At 45.5% G+C, this 22,868-nt stretch overlaps 1 protein-coding gene across 1 annotated transcript; it reads left to right on the top strand.

Annotated features, from left to right (window-relative positions):
• Positions 1–1,176: 1,176 nt before the first annotated feature.
• LOC116947614 (rho-related GTP-binding protein RhoA-D) lies at positions 1,177–18,828 on the top strand. The gene is made up of 5 exons (XM_032963563.2): positions 1,177–1,330; positions 6,883–7,040; positions 11,145–11,265; positions 13,843–13,973; positions 14,535–18,828. Exons 2-5 carry the CDS (start codon positions 6,885–6,887, stop codon positions 14,706–14,708), a joined length of 582 nt encoding a protein of 193 aa, XP_032819454.1. The 5' UTR covers positions 1,177–1,330; positions 6,883–6,884; the 3' UTR covers positions 14,709–18,828.
• The last annotated feature ends 4,040 nt before the right edge of the window (positions 18,829–22,868 follow it).

Below are 22,868 nucleotides of genomic sequence, written 5' to 3'. Positions count from 1 at the left end.
GGGACGGTACTCTTGTGCGGCGACGGAAGCTCATTTCATGCTAATCTCTCTCCCTAATCTCTCTCCCTAATCTCCCCCATTAACACAACTGAGGTGCTTGCGTCCGGGGATGGAATTCCTTTCCAGTTCAGACCCTGCCTGCTTGCCTTTCGCCACGTAAATAACCTCTTGTTGTTGTAACAGCTCTCTCGCTGGTTCATGAGTTCTACTGCTGGATTATTTTCTTCTTCCGCCTAAGGACGACCGCTTGTGTTGCGATCGAAACGTCGTGATATATTATTTTACTTTACCGAAATAACCAAAGAGTATGGCCTATTGTTATACTGGTAGGAACTTCCTGGTTACACCAGCCCACAGGGGATTATTGTGTTCGTCCGTCCGTCGTGCATCCAAAAATAGGAGGGGTGGGGCTGGGTGGGGAGGGGAGGGTGGGGAGGGGTTGGGTGGGGAGGATGGGGCTGGGTGGGGGGTGGGAGGGGTGGGGCTGGGTGGGGAGGGGCTGGTCACCCCGTGGTGCCCTTATAAAACTCAACGTTTAACCTACTCACGCCGGCTTGTGCCCGCCCTCACAGTCGGGCATATTTGTGGAATACACCACGTGGTGCCGCCGTTGACCCTGGCCATTGACCGAGCAACCCAACGTTCCTACCAGCTCCCTCCGCAGGAGAATGTGTTTTTTCACAAACGAATTATGAGAATAATCAACCCTGCGACTCATCACTGGGCCCCATGATCATTTCTAGAGGATGCCATTGGCTCCCAAGAACATCCACCAATAACACTAATTACATCAAAAGGTAACATACAATAGGCGACGTTTCGGGCAACGGCCCTGCTTCTTGTAAAACTCGTCTTTATTTGATTGTCTCATTAAAACAAATTCCGCTTAGTACGCATGGACGTTTTCTGTACGTGTTTGTGCGAACCGGTAACCGTTAACTTAAGCGGGTTTCCATCCCAGTAACTATGGGGGTGGTGGGGGAGGTGTGGGGGGAAGTGTGGGGGGGTGATGGGGTGTGGGGGGGGGTGGGGGAGGTGTGGGAGGGGATGGGGGGTGCGATTACAATCCCTACCGCACTTAAGCACCCGCAGGGCGCGGCCCCATTGGCCAGCAGAGCCGTCCTGGCGACCCATCGACACGCTCGCGCGCGATTGGTGTCGCGGAAATCGGCGACCAATGGGGAGGCGCGGGCAAGGGCGGGGGCCCGCGGATGCGTGGTAGGGAATGTGGTGGTGGTGGTGGCGGCAGAGACAGCGGCGGCCACTGGTGGCGGTCTCAGCGAGAGCAGCGAGCGGAGATTCCCGACCCGAGTCGTGGTGCTCGCCGGCGGTGAGTGAGGGAGGGAGGGAGGGAGCGAGCGGCGCCACCGCCATCCTCGTACTCGCGTCGCTCCGGTGTGGCGGCGTTCTCATTGTCGGACACAAGGCGACCGTCCGTCCTGAGGAGGCCTAGTCCGCCACTCGGTTGTCCGCCGAAGCCTAGCCGCTTGCCTGGATTCGCCGCCGCCCTCGGTTGCGGTTTGGAGTCGCGGGGCGTGGGTGGAGCCCGCCTCGAGGGGCGAGGCCGGGGCTTGCCGACGCGTTAAAACGTTCGACGAGGATTAGTTAACGAGAACATGACATTGCGTAATCTAGACAGCGTGCGGAATCTTGCCGCTAAAGACTTGATGCTCATAAGACATTGGCGTAGCGTTGATACGGTAGTTAATTCTAATGTCACGATAGACTACGCGACATTCCAGACAGTGGACGAGCAGATGGCAAATAAAACTATACATTGTTTATTAAACCTATACATTATATATGCAGGCTGATTTAGTATAGAGATGTGCGAAAGGCAGATTGTTAGTTGTTAAATTGTTAAGTGTTTGTCGAGTTTCTCATTTATGAAGCAATGAGCATATAATTTGCTCGTTCGATACCCGAGAAGATATGTAATCGTTTTCCTTAAAACGATGTGCAGTATATGCAGTGTCCGTAGCATCGTACAACTGGTATGGAACGATTAATCGATTATTTTGTTGGGTATAATTGGTTCACGTAAACCCTAGTGCCACGGGAGATGATACGGTGCATCACGTTTAATAGAATGGCGACCAGAATTGCGAAATATCTCCTCTGTTTGAGGGTAAATCGTTGCAAGCCTCGTCAATAGTAGTTGTTTATATTAATGTATCGCGGTATATTCTGGAATAACAACCTGTCGACGGTTAAGTATTGCTTGAAATCCATGAGAGTGTTTTGTTACGCGAGTGAGCCTTTGTACAACCTTCTGGGTCTGTAGAAGTGAAGGGCTCAAGTGATGTCATCACATCTACCCCTCTTATTCTTAGCTCTTTCGGTAAAGTCACGTTGAAAGGAAACAATAAAATATATTGTTTTACATATATATTTTATTGTTTTATTGTTTCCCTTCAACGTGACTTTACCGAAAGAGCTAAGAATATGAATTACTGCAGTCACGAAAGCTTTAAATCAAAATCGACCCCTCTGTTTAAGGAATGAAACAGGAGGATGTATCCCCAAATCTTGCTGTCCGTCTGATGTGTAGCTAGTTGTAATTACTGGCGAAACGTCGTACTCGGATTGTGAATGTTGTGGATTTTCTCCCCAACACACCGGTGTGCTGTGCTAGTAACGAATTGGCCACGTTCTGTTTACGTGACAAACCTTCACTAATTGGCTGTGTCGGCGGGTTTAACGACACAATACTTACGCGATCTAACACACCCCCCCCCAAAAAAAAATATATAACCTAAATTATGGAGAAGTATTATTTCCACTGTGAGGCTGGAGGAAGTCGTGAAGCCCCGTGGGTATTTATTAAGTCCGTGAGCCCAAACCAGAGACGTCTCTGTCGGTACCACAGACACACGCCTCTGTTGAGTGCTTGAGGGTGAATGAATGATGATGGATCGTGCTGCAAGGTTCGCCAAGAGGTGACCTCATCACGGCAGATGGGTACATGTGCTGATGATGATGCTGGTGATGATGCTGCTGCTGGTCTTTGTTATTCCCTCGCGTCCGTGGGAACTCAAGTCTCCTCCCTCATTTCAGTTAAGGATGTCGTAATGTTTGTATTCGTGTGTAAATACGTCCGCACCGCAATGCAGGGTGCTTCGAATAAATGTTTACAATGTTATGGGACTATCGTTTTTAATGTAAAAAGAGCAGATAATACACTGTAACGTGATAACAAATGTAATGTTAATAGCTTCAAAAAGTCAGAGTCTCCACTTGTTCGCCATCACTGTCAACACGTACCTGGAATCTTCTCCAGTTGGTCTCCAGAGCCCGGAGACAGCACATGTCTTGCGGTATTGTTGCAAATTCTCAGAAGTGTTAACATTTTGTTGAAGTACCCTGTATTTGTACAATCTAGGGCGGTATTGATTTCTGTCCCGATCATGCAGTGTGACTGGGCTTTGCATGGACTCTGTTGAAAGCTGCCAGCTGCCGCTTGATTTCTTTTTGAGACCCGACAATACTGCCCACTGGCACTAGCAATACTTGGCGTTGATGACATTATTAAAGTGCATGATGCGAATGATGTTTTTGGCCATGCACATCAAGTAAACGGATGCGGTGTTATGGTCCAAACATCCAGAGTCCTCTTTGAGAGAAAAACGCAGCCACGAATATATTAACCCATGTACAACACTTCGGCTAGCTTATTATAAATGCATTTTTCGTAAAACTGCTGTTTTCGGATACTTCTACAAGTGTGTGTTGAGGATAATTAGTTTTGTTACCTGGGGTTTAACACGTGTCCGTTGCATCATGAGTGCAGTAGAAAGCACCGTCCTCTCTGGCACGTCTCTATGTTATGATTCTGTGCTCCTCGGCCAGGGTTTGTTGTGTCTGCGCTGTTCCCACGTGAGGATTATCAGGAGTAACTTGACTCTTTAGACCGAGCCCTGTCGGGGAAAGGCGGCCAGCCCCATTCTGCCCACCAGGTAACGGCGCACTCGGTGGAGGGTGCGACCCGCATAGTTGGGTTTGTCGTCAAAGGGCGTTGAGCACTGAAGACACGGTATGTTGTTGAGCAGTGATCAGGGGAGTGGGGAGGGGACCCTCGCGGTTGACACTGATGCTGCGATCGCCAATAGTCACTGAATAATAGAGGGGGTTTTTTTTTGGGTTAGATCGCGTAAATATATAAATGTGTCGTTCAACCCGCCACCACCCGACACAGCCAATTAGTCAGGCTTGTCACGTAAACACAACATGCCAATTCGTTACTAGTGATAAGTGGGTCCAAAAAACATGTTTTATTATGAATGATATTGGTCTCGAAAGCCTACGTGTTAAACAGTCACTGAATAGGTGATCTATTGTCCAAAATCTAATTCGAGTGTAAAATGCGAGCCCCCTGTCCCCAATTAGTGGCCGAGTTACGACAGGTTTCTACATGTAATTGTGGGTTATGTGATAGTCACCATATCGAAGATTCCTATGATGGTTGCTACAGCTAGTATGACTAATATTGGTCAAGCCAAGCGTTGATGTAAACAAAACAGCAAATTTATATTTATTTAAGTGTAACCGGGTTCAGATGTCGTAATTGGTGGTTCTCGTAGATTTAGTGTTGCTGTGGATTTTATTTTATTCAACGCTGCCCGGAGTGCATCCTCTGTGATAAGTATATATGCTCGGCAGCCATGTCTGCAGTGGAATTGCGTGTCGTAAATACACCGCGAAACGTGCAGAGCAGCTGACGTTCTAAAATGCATGGTGCGCTATACCGATACAATGTGATATGAATATGGTTACAAACAATGCGCCTTGGTTTGTGCACCGTTATAATTGTGCCACAGTTTATTGTTTATTCAAGGAATATTTTACTTCGAGCATATCTAATTGTTCTTGTGCCAAAGCGTTGTTTGAGAAGTGTTAAATGCTGAATTGTATTCACTTTTGGAACATGCAGCGCATTCCAGTTTTACTTCAGATATGAGATGGATAGCTACTAAAAAAATGTTTCAGCGTTCAAATAATAATTAATGGCCGAACACTTAAGTAGAACTATGGTTTTGTGTTCCAGGTACATTTTTGGGTGCCATTGTGTATAATTTAGACTGGAGGAGTTTTCCCATAGATCATCCTAGAGGTCACAGGCAGTGTTCAGCTTCGTTAGGAAGCCACTGCTTACACATTTGCCAGCTCATCACATCCTGGCCCGAAGTGTGACGTCTGATTATTAAGCATTTAAATTGCAGGTTTCGCAGTGCATGTCAAGATTCTTAACCAAACTCGGGAGCATTGCCACTTGTCTCCACTGGTTTCTCTGCAGGAGGTGTAAACAATACTGAAAACATACGAAGCTTTGCATTATCGTACATCAGACATTTTTGTTGGTGCTGACAGCTCCATGCTTGTTATGATGTCAGCATAACAATAGGTGGGATTTATGATTATTTAATGAAAGTGTGATGAGGATGTTTGAGATAAAAATGCATAGATTTTACTGCGTCTTATATTTATTGCTTGATATTGTCAAGAATTTCCAGTGTTATTGTGGTATTTGCTCTTGAGTAAAATGTGATGGCTAGATTGTGTGTTACTTGACATCAAATGTGGAGGTACAAGAACTTCTTGTCTGTGATATTTCATATTTTTATTAGTCACTTTATATCTTCCACGGAGATAAAAAGTGGTATTTTATTACCCTCTAAAGGATAATATGGTAAGAGGCGAATGGATCTGTAAAAGCCAGTTTTAACATTAGAGGTAAATGAGGCATCATTCCGTGATACACTTTAACCTCATTCGTGTATCTATTTAATCAATAGGTTCGCTAATTTTGTTTCCAACAACTCGTCTTTCATATTTAATGTCCACAATTATGTAATCTGGTTCAAGAGCTTTGCGTTTTTTCATATCACAAGTTTTACTCCTGTTTTCGAATACCATTGGGAACAGGGTAACTGGAAATGTATAAACCTACCAAATACATGAGCAAGCTGGTGTCGGGAAAGGTTTCTCGACCATCACCCACGAACTACAGAGCGGCAGCCAAAGGAAGGAACGTGCCGGAGAGAGAATGAACACCGCGGAGATGGAGCAATGAAATCATCCTGTGTGCAGGAACTAGATGATCATTGTATCATGACAAAGAAGTGAGAGATGTTAATGGTTTTGAGAGGCTATCATGCAGCAGTCTATAGATCCTGGCTACTTATGAATAAATAATAGCCTGAGTCAATTCCCAACCAGGATTTTAATTCACAACGGTGTCCTCGCTAAAACACTGGAGTGAGCATTATGTATGATACCTTATTACCCATATTGTCCAACATAGGTACACATGTATTGAAAGTCAAAATGTATTACCTTGTTCTGTAAGAAAAGGTTCTTCCCCTTTTTTCTGGCAACAAAACTGAAACCTTTTTACAAGGAATCATGTTTGCATTCTGACCACAAGTATTGTGGTTAATGCAGACATGATTCCTCGTTTAAAGGTTTAAGTTTATTGCCAAAAAAGGGTAAAAACCTATTCTTATATGTTGGTACTGGCAAAGGAGGTCTCATGATGTAGATACCTTGTTCTGATTTTCTAGCTTGAGGTCAGCAAATGTCTCGACCTGTGTTAGTATTTGCGTATGAAACACATTTTTCGGCATTTGCGTTGCCAGGTGGCTCACGTTATTGGTTGCGAGTTCACAGTTTATGTTCAAAAATAACCCCAGCCTTAAAATACTCCCAACCCTTACAAAGGTGTGAATCGTTCCTTTTGTATGCAATGGTCTAAAAATGTTTTTTTATAAGAGTCCGCTGGATTACCTGTACTTTGTTACCGCTTGCCCTGAGCTGTTCCACACTTACGATGTGTATGACGCCGACGCCATTTAGCATTGCTCCGGTGTGTGTTTGCGGTTACAGGAATGGCGGCCATCCGCAAGAAGCTGGTGATTGTGGGGGATGGTGCATGCGGAAAGACGTGCCTGCTCATTGTCTTCAGCAAGGACCAGTTCCCTGAGGTTTACGTGCCCACCGTCTTTGAGAACTATGTGGCCGACATTGAGGTGGATGGCAAGCAGGTGAGCCTCTTATTGAGCCCGTTAAAAATGTTTTGTGCGTTTGCTCGTCCCACTGTAAAACCTAATGGCATTGCGGTTTGCTCAATCCCCTGCTCTGCCTCAACAGATCCGTTTTCCGTCGCCCATGGTATTGTGGCAGATTCCGTGGTGATGCAATTATGCTTGGTCCCAGTCCAGTTACACTTCCTGCAACTGTGCAGCCTCGAGTGCGGCAGTAACATTGGCTTGAGGCCTTCGGCTATAGGTGTGATATGAGGATGATGGACACAACCCCTTTATGAATTCAGAAAAGTAGTGCATCAGATTATCAGCACATTGCAAGAATATCATGTTTTCGTGTGCCATGGAAAACATGAGGAATCTGATTCTTCGTTTAAAGTGAAATTAAATGATTTGTGATATACTCATGGGTCCAAACCTAAATTGTGCCTTGAGTGTTCCTTACAATCAGACAATCTGCTTTCTGTTTATATAGTGTGTGCTATCGTACCAAAGAATCACATTCCATAAACACAACAAGATATTTTTACACACATTGAACAACATGTTTTGGCTACTTTGTGTAATTAAGGCAGCCCCTGAAATTGCTTGTTTCTCGCCAATGCTGGAGGATGGGACCCCACAAGCAGGAGCTCTAGGGAGCCCCTCTAGAAAGCCCCTCTCGAGAACACAGTGGCCTCATCTACCAAGCTGGCCACACACCTTGGGAGAGATGGAAGCACCCATGCTTCACTCCACAGCTGCCGATTGACTGTCGTGCCGGGAGAGCGAATCAGTAATCTCTGGATCACATATGAAACAAACTAAACTAAAGTACTTTCATTTTACCAGGTATGGCTCACTGAGAGTTATATAGCGCTGTTTCAGAAGCGACCTGGCCACAAATGATGGCTCAACGACGTGGCTTATGTGGAAATGTAAAGCAGCCAAATACTCCTAAATGTATGTTTATAAATGTGGAGGGGAAAAACCGGAGGACCCGGAGAAAAAAATCCACGCGACTGCAGGGAAAACATGCAAACTCCAAATATACAGCAGGTGTCGGGCTCTGGACCGAACCCACAGCCACCTGCATACCAGGCAAGGTAGTTAACATCTGGTTTTGGTTTCGGCTTCTCGCTTGATATAAAGATGTATGTGGTGACCTGCGTTTTTATTCCGTATGTGCGAAAGCAACAAAGCCTGTGCACGAAATAAGTCTCACAAAACACTTGACACATTGTAACTCGGTGGATTCCTTGTGTTAAGTGAACTGTTGCCAAAAGGGGGTTGTTTTTCTCCTGATGCATTCATGTATTGGCACGAAAACACGCCACAGCAGCCTGTAAGTCTGGGAGATTTTTTTTGTCAATGTTTATCCTCAAGTGTTTTCAAACATCACATTTGCTGTTCTTGTACCATATAGTTATTACACTCATTGGTGATGGTGCACAATCATGAATACAACTCACCACCATTCTCATGAACATTACTACATGTAACAAGTCGGGGGGGGAGGGGTTAGTGGTAGTATAGTGGTTAGTGCAATGCACTACAAACCTAAAAATCTAGGTCCCAATTCCCGGTCATGGCGAATATCAGTGGTGAGTGATACCTGAACCGGTCATGCCTGGCCCTCACCTTCGACCAACCCGCGTTGACCAGCGTGGTGTAGTAAGACAAAGCAGCTCCCTAAACCCACATGGTGAGGGGAGGCCTCCATACAGCAGTTAATTGACAAAGGGCTGTCCATCTTGTTTCACGGGTACATGTGAAGCTAACGCTTTGGAATTTTCTTTTCAAGGGTACATGTGAAGCTAACGCTTTGGGCTTTTCTAGAAAGCACTGTATTCAAGGCATTGTGCTGTGAAGTGCAGGATTATTCTTCACTCATTGTGTCCTCTCTCTGTTTTGAAGAATTGTCTGAAGCATTAGTCTATATATTTGTTGTAGCTACACCACCGGCATACTGTAAATGCCAACTCGTCGCAACTCGGCACGGTACAGATTCTTTTTTAATTCGCAAAAGAAATGCATGAAAAAACCGCCAACCCAGATAGAGAGAGAGGTTAATCCTCCTTGGGTCGCCCCCTGGCTCTGCACAGCCACGTGGGGCAACGCCCTCACCGACTCGCACGAGCCAGCGATCCGGAACCGCGCGATCAAGGCTGCGATTGCATCACTTTGCCCAGGCTCTCGCGCATGCGCACTTCAGATTTTATGCTTTGTATATGGACGCAGAACAGGAGATGCAGAGTAGCAGCACGCTGTGATAAAAAATATATATATTTGCAGCAGTAGATTATTTTTTTCCTTTCCCTCCGGTTGCTCTGCTGGCCCCGGGGACCTTAGTACAGCAGCTAGCCACAGGTTTAGTGATATTTCTTATCAGCTGATATATAAAATCCTTACCACCTCTCAGTTTTTGTCTAAACATGAGTAATGGCAGGAAAATCAACCCGCAGCTGGGTCTGTGTATTGCGGCTTAGGGCAGGACCAGCTGTGACCACCACCATCGCTGTTGGCGATGCCTGGGTCTGGATCATTGGTTGTAGCACTGTCTCCGTCTGGTCCGTGATGGACAGTTGGGGAGGTGCCTGCAGGTGACCCTGGTGCAACATCCCTCTGGGGTGTGGGAGGGTGCCTTGTTGCGCATTTCAGTGCATGGGCACCACATCTGGGTCCCCCTTTGGTCTCTCCTCAGTCACTCGGGAGGTCTTCGTGTCAGAGAAGGCGATGCAGGCTTCTCCCTCTCTCGCCATTCCCTCTCTCGCCATTCCCTCTCTCGTCATTCCCTCTCTCGTCATTCCCACTCTCGTCATTCCCTCTCTCATTCCCTCTCTCGTCATTCGCTCTCTCGTCAATCCCTCTCTCGTCATTCCCTCTCTCCCATTCCCTCTCTCCCATTCCCTCTCTCCCATTCCCTCTCTCCCATTCCCTCTTTCCCATTCCATCTCTCCCATTCGCTCTCTCGTCATTCCCTCTCTCCCATTCCCTCTCTCCCATTCCCTCTCTCGTCATTCCCTCTCTCCCATTCCCTCTCTCCCATTCCCTCTCTCGTCATTCCCTCTCTCGTCATTCCCTCTCTCGTCATTCCCTCTCTCCCATTCCCTCTCTCGTCATTCCCTCTCTCCCCATTCCCTCTCTCCCATTCCCTCTCTCCCATTCCCTCTCTCCCATTCCCTCTCTCGATATTTCCTCTCCCTGGGTTTGCCTCTGGGTGGCTTCTTTTTTCATGTTTAAAAATATATATAACTTTAGAAGTTTTTTTTGCAGAAACATTTCTACTCTTGTCATACACTGGTGCGAGTTGGCGTTTATTTTATGGTGGTGTCAAAATGTTGTAAGGTATTGATAATAATGCATATGGTAATTTTATTTATTGGTTGAAACATGCTTTCGTAGTTTTGTGTGTCTTAAGGACCAACGATATTGGTACTTATAATCCGGTGTTTTAAATGAAGTTTTATTTATAAAACAGGTTTATGAACAAGCATCACATTGGTTGATTAAGATGAATAGTCACTATAAATACATCAAATCGGACGTATAAAAATCGAATAATCAATTACTTACAATTTGTGTGAAGTATGCAAATATATTTTATCTTTGGAGAAACTAACAATACAAACGTTGGAGCAGTGTGGCAGTGGTTGTGGACTGCGCGATCACTTCGGTCACCTTAATTTGATTCCCAGCCACGGCTGACATCAGTGGTGAGAGATGTCCAACCCGGTGCCGCGTACCATCTCACCTACCCACACTGACCAGCACGGTGAAGTGTAGTTAAACAGTTCCCACGACTGACAGGGCATGTCGAGGCCCTGATTTTACGCGATCGTTGTTAATTGTTACTTGTAGGTTCATGGGATGAATGAAACGGAGCAAACTAATCGGAAGCAACGAGACATATAGCCACCAAGTTCGTGATCGCGATCCTAAATTTTTAATAATTTCAAAGTTGGGTGGTGGGGGTGGGGTGAGGGTGAATCAGGATGTCTAGCATTGTACTGTGTATATGTGAGCGAGTCTTAGTTGTCCAGCAAAGGGGTTAGACAAATAGCGTGAGCAGCCTGGTACCGCTCTCTCCACGTGTGCTGTGTGCTTGTGGTCGCGGGTTGCCAGGTGGAGTTGGCGCTGTGGGACACTGCAGGGCAGGAAGACTACGACCGCCTGCGACCCCTGAGCTACCCGGACACAGACGTCATCCTCATGTGTTTCTCCATTGACAGTCCCGACAGTTTGGGTAGGAGCTGCTGGAGAAGTGGCGCTTTCCAGGGCATTGAGTGCGGCGGCGCGCGCCCATTGCTTTGACGGTGGCACGGGCGAGCGGTAGCCCGCCTGCCGTCGCCTGGTGCAAAGGTTCACCGTGGATGTTTATTGATCGCCGACATCATTCGTAAAGAGAGGGTCATTACCTGAAGGATCATTGTACTTTTTCTCTTGTGGCTGAGCCTGCCCCCTCTGTCTTAACCGTGTGATCAATACACCCAGTATTTGGTTAATTCCGTTACGAGTTTTGTGTGCCGGCTCTCAAGTTTTGTTTTTCTTTTAACCGTAGAAAAGCTCGCACAAATGCTGTCGACGTGTCTCGTGGAGTTTTGTGTTGCGCCGGTCCCGCGGAGCAGCAAGCTGAGCAGAAGCGAGCCGAGCGGCTGTGCTTCAGCCTGCACTCTCCGCTGCTGATGGGGTTTTTTCCCACCTTTATTGTACCCTCAACCGTAAAGCCCTCGTTTCAATGATGCGTAATGATGCTGAACAGTCACTGAGGAGGTGGCAATCACGATACCCAATTTTTCCAAATAATATACCTACGTGACTTTACCGAAAGAACCAAAGAGTATGGATTCCTGCAGTTCCAGAAAGCTTCAATTCAAGATTAATATAAATGAGATCAGGGGCAGCATATCAGAATATGTACAAGGGAGGAGGAGGGCTTAAAAATGTGGTACATCTACTAAATGATTTCTAGAGCCGTGTGAGGATACGGCACTATTGAGCTGGAGCTGTATGCTGTTTAGGTGTCCATTTGATGAATGGGGTTGGTTTCCAGTTATTACTGTACTGTGAAAAAGTAATATGTAAGTTTCAGGAAGTGCCTTTTTCCTTAAGTTTTATCGTTAGCAAAGTAGCAGTATGAGGAAGGCTGCTATTGACTGTTGGAGCGGGAGAGGATGAATTTACATATTGCTGCCTATATTTTGCATAAATACATGCAATATCCTAATTTAGACTGACAATCCATTGCGGGTAAGGAGCGATGATCATGGGCAAGACGGTTTTGTATATATGATCACAATAGGAGCTCGCTGCACAAATACCCAGATACACGCACAAAACCTGTGTCTACAAGCACAACCCAAACGCATTACACGGCCACCCACTTATCCTCCTCCCTTCCTAACCACCCAGGCTTTATAAACGCTAATTCCCAGGTGTGTGCAGCCCAGAATCTGGGATTTGTTTTAGTGCTTGGCTCAGATCGGATCGGCAATTGCATGAACCGTATAAATTACTGTCCACCCCATTTCTCCTCTCCCGGTTTCCGGCCGGTTGTGATTGTTTACAGGCCTCTGTGGTGGAGATAGTGGATTTCATACTGATGTAAGAAATTGCCTTCCTTGAGTCAAAACCTCTCGTGTTAACCGTAAAAGCTGGTGTGCCCCAACTTGTCAAGACAAAAAGCGGTGTTTGTGCTAAGTGGAATTATATTTGCGAAATAACAGTGAGATGGTGGAAAAGTATACCATAGTGGGTGAGAGATGTGTTTTAATGAATGTGCCAGCGATCGGAAATTGGCGGATGGGCAGCCTCCATTCTTCACATTTTGAACATAACCTCGGAGTAATTCGTTTCACACGGTGATGTACAGCACTTGTCTTTTAAAAAAAAAGCTATAAACATTCTGTTGGCCTGACACAAACTATTACCCTCTCCAGTCTGCATATTGTAAACTACACAGACTCAGCAGATAGATAATTTAATTTACATGGTCATTCCAGACGTTCATATGCATTATAGTTGTGATATAATCGTTCATTATGTTGATTGCAATACGTGCCAGTGTTGCATGATGAATAGCGTTTAGTTATGTTATTGACATGTTGACCCAGGTCACCCTTTGCAAACGAGACTGATGGTACCTCGAGCACACGCACCTGGTTACACAATAATCCTGAAACTTGAACTTGGTGCGGCATGTAACCGTAGTTTAAAACTGCTACTTTAGAATGCGTTCACTTCACAAAGTGCTGTGCTCACTTCCTTGCCGTGTGTCTATTTCAGTTTTTTTTCCCTTCTAACCACTTATCCTCACTCGTGTCTGCCCCACTCCTCATGAGGATGACCACGTGAAGTGGGTTTTATTTCAATAGGACAAATGAATCATTTTCTTGATAAAGAAAAAAAACGTTTTGGTATTCCAAAACACACCAGACAAACATCAGCATTTGCACCTATATTGCCCAAAGAAGACTTAGAGACAGTTGAATTGGTCCAGGGGTAACAATAGAAGAGAGATGACCGTCGCTGAACCGGTCGATGGGCGGGCAAGAATCATAACTGGACAAGGAATGGAACGCGTCTGAGGGGGACGTCCACCGGGGGAGATGGAGCGATGAGATCGGTCCCGCGTGCAGCAGTTGCTTGGGTGGATAGTTGCATTGCAGGATCAGCGAGACGTGGCGGTTGGCTTGGCCGAGTCCTGCATCCGGCGGTGGATTGGTGGCGGACATTGATGCCGACGATGATCGGGAAAGGGTTGGTGCCCGTTGCGTTTGCTTGAACGCAAGAGGCTGAGGCGACGTTGCTCGCGCTTTTCCAGAGAACATCCCCGAGAAGTGGACCCCAGAGGTGAAGCACTTCTGCCCCAACGTGCCCATCATCCTGGTGGGCAACAAGAAGGACCTGCGCAACGACGAGAGCACGCGGCGCGAGCTCGCCAAGATGAAGCAGGTGAGCCGGGGGGGGCGCGCACGCTGGTGCCTTGACGCGGCGGGGCAGGGGGCACGACCTCCAGCCAGCTGGCGGGGATACGCTTCGCCTGGATGTGAGCGTTGAGCATGGCTCGCAAATCAGAAGGTGGGCTTTTGAGTTTAAAATCCCACCTGGAAGTTGACCTGACCTCCCCCCCCCCCCCTCCTCCATTTTTCGAGGGCTGATAAAAAAAATGAGTAACGTTTTGTGGGAAGTCGTCAAGCATAACTCTCTGGATGCCTCTTGCCATAGAAATATGGCGTTTCTAGCAATGGCTTCGGACTGTAAAAGGATGGGTCCTCCTTTGAATGAGAGGCTACTTATATTGTTTTAGACTTTGTAAAAACATGTATTTGAACCATACGAACGTTAAATAAAACATGCTTTTTTATAAAACTTCTACACAAACTAAATACATTTGACTAAACGGGACAGAATTCCAATGCGTGGCCGCGTGCAACTCCAGCCGCGATTTCAAAAGCCACGTTGACCCAGGGATCGCCGCCCCTGTGCTGCGTTGGCCGTGCTCCTCGGCCGTAGGAGCCCGTGAAGTCCGAGGAAGGGAGGGACATGGCGAACCGCATCAACGCCTTCGGATACATGGAGTGCTCGGCCAAGACCAAGGATGGCGTGCGCGAGGTGTTCGAGATGGCCACCCGTGCCGCCTTGCAGGTGCGCAAGCGCAAGGGCAGACACCGCTGCCTGCTGCTGTAAGCCGGCCCGCACCCTTGCCACCGCCCCCCCCGCCCCCCATAACCCGAGAGGTCGCCTTCCGCGCACGCTCCCGATGCGGAACCACTAAGGCAGTCGACGAGTGAATAGGAAGCCGTCGCCACGAAACTTAACCGTCCCATCTGCCTGCGAATTGAATGTTTGCCCGCGGCGTGTCCTGTGATCGGGTTAGACCCGCGTCTTCACCGGCCGCGGTGGCATACCATCGCTTGAAATTCACCGGGATTGGCGCGCGGTTAGTTTAGCGTGGCGAGCCGACGCGTGGCAGAAGTTTCGCATAACCGTGACTTTGTGCTGCAGGGGGGTACGTGGTCCTTTGTAGTGTCCGCAGGACAGCAATTGGTGAGCCCAACCAAAACAATGTCATGAAGTTTAAATGACCTTGGAAAAGTTATGTAAATAATTTTGACCAGTTTTCTAAGAAACGAGGAACACAATTGCATCCAGTGGTGTCCCCACCACCTGATGCTTGGCAACGCACCTTTTCAGATCAGGCACGTATCTCATCGTTGTAAAATCGTGAAAAGCAAAGTGCGAGGGTGCTCCAGCCTAATGATATCGAACCTTTGTTGTACGGCACAAGCTTTGGAAGGCGAGTGTCACTGGAAATCACGCTCTTTATTGACCAGTTGGTACTGTTTTTTGGTGCATGGCGGTGCATGGTGAAACACATTTTGAGATTGTTAACAAACGTTAAGCATTTAGCTAACCCCTTGAGCAAAAATAATGCATCGATCACTACTAGATCTGGTTGTTAAGAAATCTTTTTTTTTACGTATATGCTTAAAGCCAAATAGTAATTTCCAAACTTTTGACGAGTTTTGTGGTTCCAAAAATTCGCAGCAGTGCCCAGTACATGAGTGAATGGTTGTTTGCATTCAGAGAATGCAGTTCTGAATTTCACAAAATAATTGAATTAAAGAAAATATGCTGTCGGTCAAGTGCATATTTAAGAATCAGTTTGCACACATATCACAGGATTAGTATTTTTTTTATTTTTAAGTACTTTAGGTAAAAAAAAATCAAAATTGCTTTGCAGCTTACTGCAAAGCTGTATTTGATATCTGTGCTGTGCATTGTCTGTGCTGAAGTAGTTGTGTAACTTTTTGAGTGATTTTAATATTTGAATGCAATGTAATCTTACTTGGCGAGTACAATGTAGATTTTACAAGTTGCTTTGGAGAGCTAACATTGGGAATTTTGTTGTGGTGCTGTGGTCAAGAGACTCTTCTACACAAATACATACCTGTCAGCCCATACGGTTTGCCCATATTCTTATACAGGGAAATTGAGTTTTCAGGTCCATACAGTGAGCAGCCTTTTCAACACGGGCAAAAAATAAAAAGTTCTATGTATTTGTGTTTCTCCCTTGTGGTGGGATTTGGTGGTATCAACGTTGTAATGGTATCAACGGGGTGACCAATAAAGTCTGGATTGGTCTGTAATAAGGTAGGCACTGATAGTGGGTTGACAGGTATGTACATATCTTGTTAGCTGTTGGCTGAACTCACCAAGCACTGAATTCATCTGTACTCCTAACTGCTATTACCCTTAAAATAGGTAGTATTTTTTAAGGGCCAGCTCGTCATCTATTTCATAGTGTTTTTTATTAAACAAAACTCAAAACATTCAATCAACAATGTGGCTTTTGAGTAGCTCATCATGTGAATAAATTCTTGAATCTTAGTTCTGAAAGAAATAGCATTGTGGACATCTTTAGTGTTTTTTAAAATCCTAAAATGGACTCTCGTACATACAGTGAAATACTTTTGAAACATCTCATACTTCCTGCCAAGTGCTGAAACATCTTCCTGGAAATGTAAACGTTTGAGAGGTACTACTCGTTTTAGAAGAATGAAAAAATATCCAAACACATTAAATATCCAAAATGGAGGATTTTGGCTTAGATCGCGTAAATGTGTCGTTAAATCTGCCATCACCCGACACAGCCAACTAGTAAGGGTTGTTACGTAAACGGAACATGCCAATTCGTTACTCGTACAGCACACCGATATGTTGGAGAGTAAATCCACAACATTTACAGTTGTGAATTTACACATTTTATATTTACACGATCTGACCCAAACGTTTCTATGGATAATATTGGTCGCGAAAGCCTAACTACGTGTTAAACTGACATCAAAGATCATGAAGAAGTGCAAACAAGGACTAATTAATGTGTTCCGTGTCTGCTTTAGATGCTTTAGCGCCGTTGATTCAACCCGCTTGTCTAACCGCCTGTCTGTTACACGCTCGGCTCAATATAATGCGACTGCTTTAGAAAACTGTTGGCCAGTTTGCATGCATTGCCATCACGGTATGTGGCATTGGTTAATACTAGTGCATGATATGTGTGCGTGTAATATATACAGGGAGTGGCATTTTTTCTGGAATATTGACAGCTGTGCAGTATACTTCTATTAGTTTTCTCGTAACCTGTGGATGCCAAAAAAATTCACATTTTAAATATATGCTTAGCCACTGTTGAATTTGTACCACATTTTAGGCAGAAAAAAGGATTTGCATTTATTTGGCACTTATATTCCACAGCATCGCAAAGCGCCTTACAAAAGTACAAATCGTGAAAAGGACATAACCAAGCATCATGACAGGGGACAAACTAAAGGGGGGAAATAAGACATTAAGACATACAAGAACGGTGAGCGAAGGGTATCGCTGTGGCCGAGATACACGATGATCTGCCTGCACACACGTACACGTGAGGTGTGACGGCCACCAAGAAAACCCAGCATCGGCAAAGAGTCCAGGGAAACGTCTGGCAACACAATGGAAGAAAAAATGACCCCGGATTGGGAAGCCCCTGTTGCCCAGGACTCTGCTGACGCTTGGGATTTTGATGGGCTGTGACGTCCCGATGTGCGTACGTGCCTGGGTCGACACTTGTGCCCTGTGATGTCCCTTGCTCATCATTTCTCACGTCCTTTTCTCCCTCCAGCTGCATTCCCCTTCTTTTGCCACGCTTTGTGTGTTTGAGTGGGTTTTCTCCACGGCGCGTTGAGATTCTGCTCTGTTGAAGCGCCAAGTGAACGCAAGTACACTTAGCCCTGGGAGTTTACTGGGAAGTCGCGTGGTTGCACCTCGTGTGCGCATAAACTCCGCAAGAACATCGCAGCTAGAGGGAGCTGCACACCGCACTGCTACGTTCAATGGTGTTGCCGTTTGAATCGGTGCGAGGTCTCGAGTTGTGCATCAAACGACAGAGATACTTTTGTTTGTAATTGTATTGTCAAGTTTGTACCAAGGCGATGCTATTGTTAAACCAACTCAACTCTTCGAGCTCGACAATTGCCTGGTCCTTGGCTTTGCACACAGGCACACACAGAGAACAATTGCATGTTGGTAATACTGTATAGCCGTAGTCACTCGTGCTAGAACCACGAATTTTGAACTGATGCGGTTTAATGTGTAGTCTTTAACTTGAGTAGCTATGGGGCTCGGATAATGTGTGTAGTTTAACATTAACACGGTAAAAATTAACTGCACTGTGTGAACCATTGACATGAAATGTTGGCTCGCCGGAACTAATGATATTAACTTTTGGTTCGCCTAACTGCTCTTGTCCTGATGAGGACCTTTTGCTTCTTAATGTACATTGCGTTGCCTTCTTGGGCATTGTGAACCTAAAATGCAAAGCTTGGAATGTGGATTTTTATTTTGTATGCAAAGATGTTGTATCAGTATTGGTGTTTTCCGAAATACATTTCAAATTGATAATGAAGTGCAGCCTTTGAAACCATGAATTATCTTTGGCAACAATGCACATGTCTTCAATGTTGTTGATGTGATTTGTATTGAACAAAAAGTCCAACAAGGAATTAAAAAGGAAATCCGGCAGTCATGCGGGTCAAAAAAATCTACGAAAAAGTCAGGGAGTCATTTTGTCGAGAGAGAGAAAAAAATGAGAATTTCAACATCTTTGCAAGAATAGAAATGCATCCGCATGAAAATACCTTACAAATAAAGCATCTGAGATGTGTTGGAAAAAAACTGGCCTTTATAATAGTGGCACTTATTTCGCTGTTCTTTACAAATGAACTGTATAAGTCAGCATATGCCATAATAAAGCTGCTTTTAACAGCCAGAGATGTTCATGAATTAATACGGCGAACGCATCCGCGACGACGCGCCCCCTCCACCTCCTCCGTGCTCGCGCGAACTCCCCCGGTCATCCTCGGCGGCGGCAGCAGCAGCAGCGGCGGCTTTTGGCGAGCCATCAAACAAAGACGGTCACTGCATCGTGCATTCAGAAGCACTTCTGCGGCCACCTGGAACGCTCTTCGTTCTTATATTAGGAAGCCACTGGAGCTACGCCCTTTTAAATCCATATTGAAAGCTCGTTTCTCTCGAACTCCTGTTTGCCTTTGGTTGTCCTTCCCCCGCACCTCGGATTAGCACCGTTGGCTACGTACCATGAGAGTGCTGCATCCGTTGGAAGGCGTGAATGAATCGACTGAGCAATTTATTTACCTTGTATGTGCATAACGCAGTTTTTTTTTCTGGTTAGATCGCATAACTATGAATGTGTCGTTAAACCCGCCACCACCAGACGCAGCCAATTAGTAAGGTTTGTCACGTAAACAGAACGTGTCCGTTTGTTTCCGGTGTGCTGTACTCGTCCTGGATTTACTCTCCAGCACACTGGCGTGCTGTACTAGCAACAAACTGGCATGTTGTTCTCGTAAGGAACCTTCGTAACTGGCTGTCGGGTGGTGGCGGGTTTAACGACACATTTATTTTTGCTCGATCTAACCCAAAAAAACCCGTATTATGGATACTGGTCGCGAAAGCCGACGTGTTAAACCACCTTGTATGTGTTTGTGTATATTTTTTTTGCGTGATAATGTAAAAAAAAAACGCACAACGGCACGAGGAAAATGTTCGTGCATCTCGCCGTCCACTCGTGAGGACGTCGGTCACACGGACGCCTCGATGGCGAATCGTTCGAGTGACGGTGCTCGTTCGGGGCGACCGTATGGCGTCGAGTGCCGCGGTGCGGCAAGGGCAGTGGAGACGCATCTAAGTAATAAATTACACTGAAAATATTCCTGCAAGTAGAGGAGTTATGCTCTTAACGGCAAGTGAATCCGTTCTTTGCGGCATTCGTGTAATTATTTTTCTTATCTTTGCATTGTGTATGCACATTTTCAAGTGTTGTTACTATATTGCTGCATTATCATACCATTATTATTAGTCTTGTTGAAATAACCTTATATTGCAGCATGCAGTATATGTACACACGCGCACGTGTGAATGCAACATTTCGCGCATACACTGCACGTGTGTGTACAACGTATTGTATGTTGAACGTCCGCACCGTACGTAGTCAACCGCGCTAAAAAAATTCGTTTTCAATTTAGATTTAAAAGTGCATAGCTCCAGTGGCTTGCTAATATCGGATAGGAAGAGCGTTCCAGACGGCCGCAGAAGCGCGCGATGCGGTGACCGCCGCCTTCGTTCGACGATTGGTCGTGACGTTGTGCAAGAGAAAGACCTGATGCAGTGCCTGCAGTAGAGTTAAGTGGAGTCACTCGGCTAATGTTCTGCAAGAGAAAGTGTGCCTTATCCATTTTCAGCATTCAAACCCGACGACGAAAGCAGCAGGCGGCGTATCGATCATCTCAAATTATTTTAATCCAATAAATATCCAACATGCTCGGAGGCTCCACGTTACCTACAAGCGAATCAAAGAAGAGATCGAGGCATGCAACGGAAATGCGTCGTCACCCCCACCCACCCACCCGGCCTGGCCAACAGCTGAGGTCTCGAGTCGTCTCACTGCGTACGCCACAACACCACGGCGCTGTGGACCCCGCTGATCGACACTCAACGTTTTACACACCAGCTGGCACTCACAGAGTGAACTTTAATGTCCGTTTTTAATCAATCACACTCATGCTTGCTAAATTTGTGTTATGTGTCTCCGTATACATTGCAGGCTAAATCGGTGTACAATATAGTCTATGTACTGCAGAGCTGGAATGGCTTTCGCTTGGAATAAAGAAGCCAAACCATACAGAAAATGTAACGGTTACCACTGTTCAGCTTGTTGTCGGAGCAGCTTTTTATGATACAATTTGTGTAAATATATTTGTTGCGAAATTTGCATAGAACCAGTTTACGCGATGGCATATGAGTCGCAATGAATAATTTCACACCTTAAATCGCCTCACTTTTCTACGTTTTAAAAGCAAAATACCTACAATCCACAGTGTTAACACTTCAACGCAAACACAATTACAGCGCTAGAATTCAAACCGGTACCGAAAATGACAAACGCCAATTTGAGGGGTGGGGGGGGGGGAAGATTTTTTTTTGTTGTTGGGCCAAAAACCAATTGACATTAAGAACCATTCACCATCAGCTCATCAGACGTTTCTGTAAAGTACAAGTTCTGATGTCACACACGGGAATCGAAGCAGAACAAGACGTGAATCAACAGGACTTTGGGCAACAATATTATGTTTGCGTCGTAAGTCCACCTAAAATAGAGCGAGGGTAAGGCCTAGCAACAGACTCTGAATGGATCGGCTCCGCCGATGACTCCTCATCCCCAGTGTTTGGGGACTGAACGCTGATTGAGGGACTACAGGAAAACCTGGGCATGAGAGCAATCTCCAGTCAGGGGTCACGTGTTGTTTCATTGAACGCAACTTGAATCGCATTGTGTACTCCTTTCATTTGGGAACAGTTTATTTTGCCGACCATATCTACCCATACAAAGGAGAAGTTTCCTTCGTGAAATATGTATTTGTTTAAAGCTGTGTAATCAACCTAAAGAGTTAAGTCTACAGATATTCCAAAATCAATGGGTTCATCGTGACATTTGTACAGTATTACCCCGTTGTTTATAATGTTTATTCTGAGCCGTCCATAATTTGAGGTACGCTGGGAATATATTTTTTTTACATGAAACATTTTGTTTAGGCAACTCAAAGTAAAATCTGCCCTCGGTCTAGTTGAAACGTAAAATAATACGAAACTTTGCACTGACACGCGCGAACGGCGGGCCCGCTGAATGTGTATTTAACACTGCTGTGAAACCCCCCCCCCCAACCTCCCTTAAAGTGATTTGACAATCTAAATATGTACGAACGACGAACACAAATATCACACGTACTGAAAACTCCACTTTGATCTGTGCCAGGACTTGGTCCAATAAATATAACGGTGGCGGCGGTTTTTTTTACTGCCCCGAGGCAAAGCACAATTGGCACGCAAGGATATGTGAAATGCAAAAAAAACCTGCCAACGGGGGCCTTTCCAGAACCCATAACTATTCTGCGTTGATACAAATAAATATCTCCGTGAAAGGGATTACATTTCTGTATTTTTACATGCTATCTCCAGACACCGGGGTCAGAACATTCTAAAGCTTTCTCAAACCACAGGGCATTGCAACTAAACTTTATTTTATTTTACTAGGTAAGGCCCACTGAGATATAGTTATTTTCAGAAGCTTTCTGGCCAAGGGCGATAGCTCAACGAAGTGGCTTATCACGTGGAAATATATGATCTCAGCCATAATACTCGAAACGCACGTTAATTCTAAGTGTGGAGGGGACAAATCGAAGGACTCTAAGAAAAATCCACACGACCACAAAAAAACACATTCAAACTAAATATACAGGTAGTCGTCGGGGTTGAACCCACGACCTCCTGCATACCAGGCGAGGTAGTTAACATCTCGCCACCGTGGCGGTCATTAGATTGATTCCTGACACGGGCGACTTTCTGCGTGGAGTTCTCCTGTTCTGCGTGGATTCGTTTCCTCCATCTTCTGTTCCTTCCCATAGCAATTGTTTTTTTTGTTTTGCAATGTAACCGGTGTTGGCCAAACATTACAATGCTGAATTATTAGCTGCAAATTACTCAATTGGGATTTCGTTTGGCAACATCACCCCCTCCCTACTCGATTAGGCTTTCCTGGGTAAACAGGCCGAATAAAAAATACTTTTACTTTTTTCTGTTGGATGATGTACTGTCAAAAATTATTCCATGCCTATACTTTCGTCCAATTTTTTTTAAATATTAAATACCTTTTCTAAAACACTAAAATCAAATCGGCTAAACTGTCAGCTTGCTTGCAGAGAGAGAGGGCAGTGGCGTTTTTATTTCGACAGG

The sequence above is a fragment of the Petromyzon marinus genome, chromosome 30 (genome assembly GCF_048934315.1).
Source record: "Petromyzon marinus isolate PM22_M1 ecotype Great Lakes invasive population chromosome 30, UKy_Petmar_22M1.pri1.0, whole genome shotgun sequence".
Classification (NCBI taxonomy): domain Eukaryota; kingdom Metazoa; phylum Chordata; class Hyperoartia; order Petromyzontiformes; family Petromyzontidae; genus Petromyzon; species Petromyzon marinus.
Note: the sequence above shows the minus strand (reverse complement) of the source record. Positions and strands in the feature narration are given on the sequence as shown.

Bases quoted from the DNA above. Each gene is read 5' to 3' on its own strand.
- LOC116947614 (XM_032963563.2), top strand. From the start codon at position 6,885: ATGGCGGCCATCCGCAAGAAGCTGGTGATTGTGGGGGATGGTGCATGC. The intron at 7,041-11,144 runs GTGAGCCTCTTA...GCGGGTTGCCAG, and splicing joins TTGAGGTGGATGGCAAGCAG to GTGGAGTTGGCGCTGTGGGA. The intron at 11,266-13,842 runs GTAGGAGCTGCT...GCGCTTTTCCAG, and splicing joins TGACAGTCCCGACAGTTTGG to AGAACATCCCCGAGAAGTGG.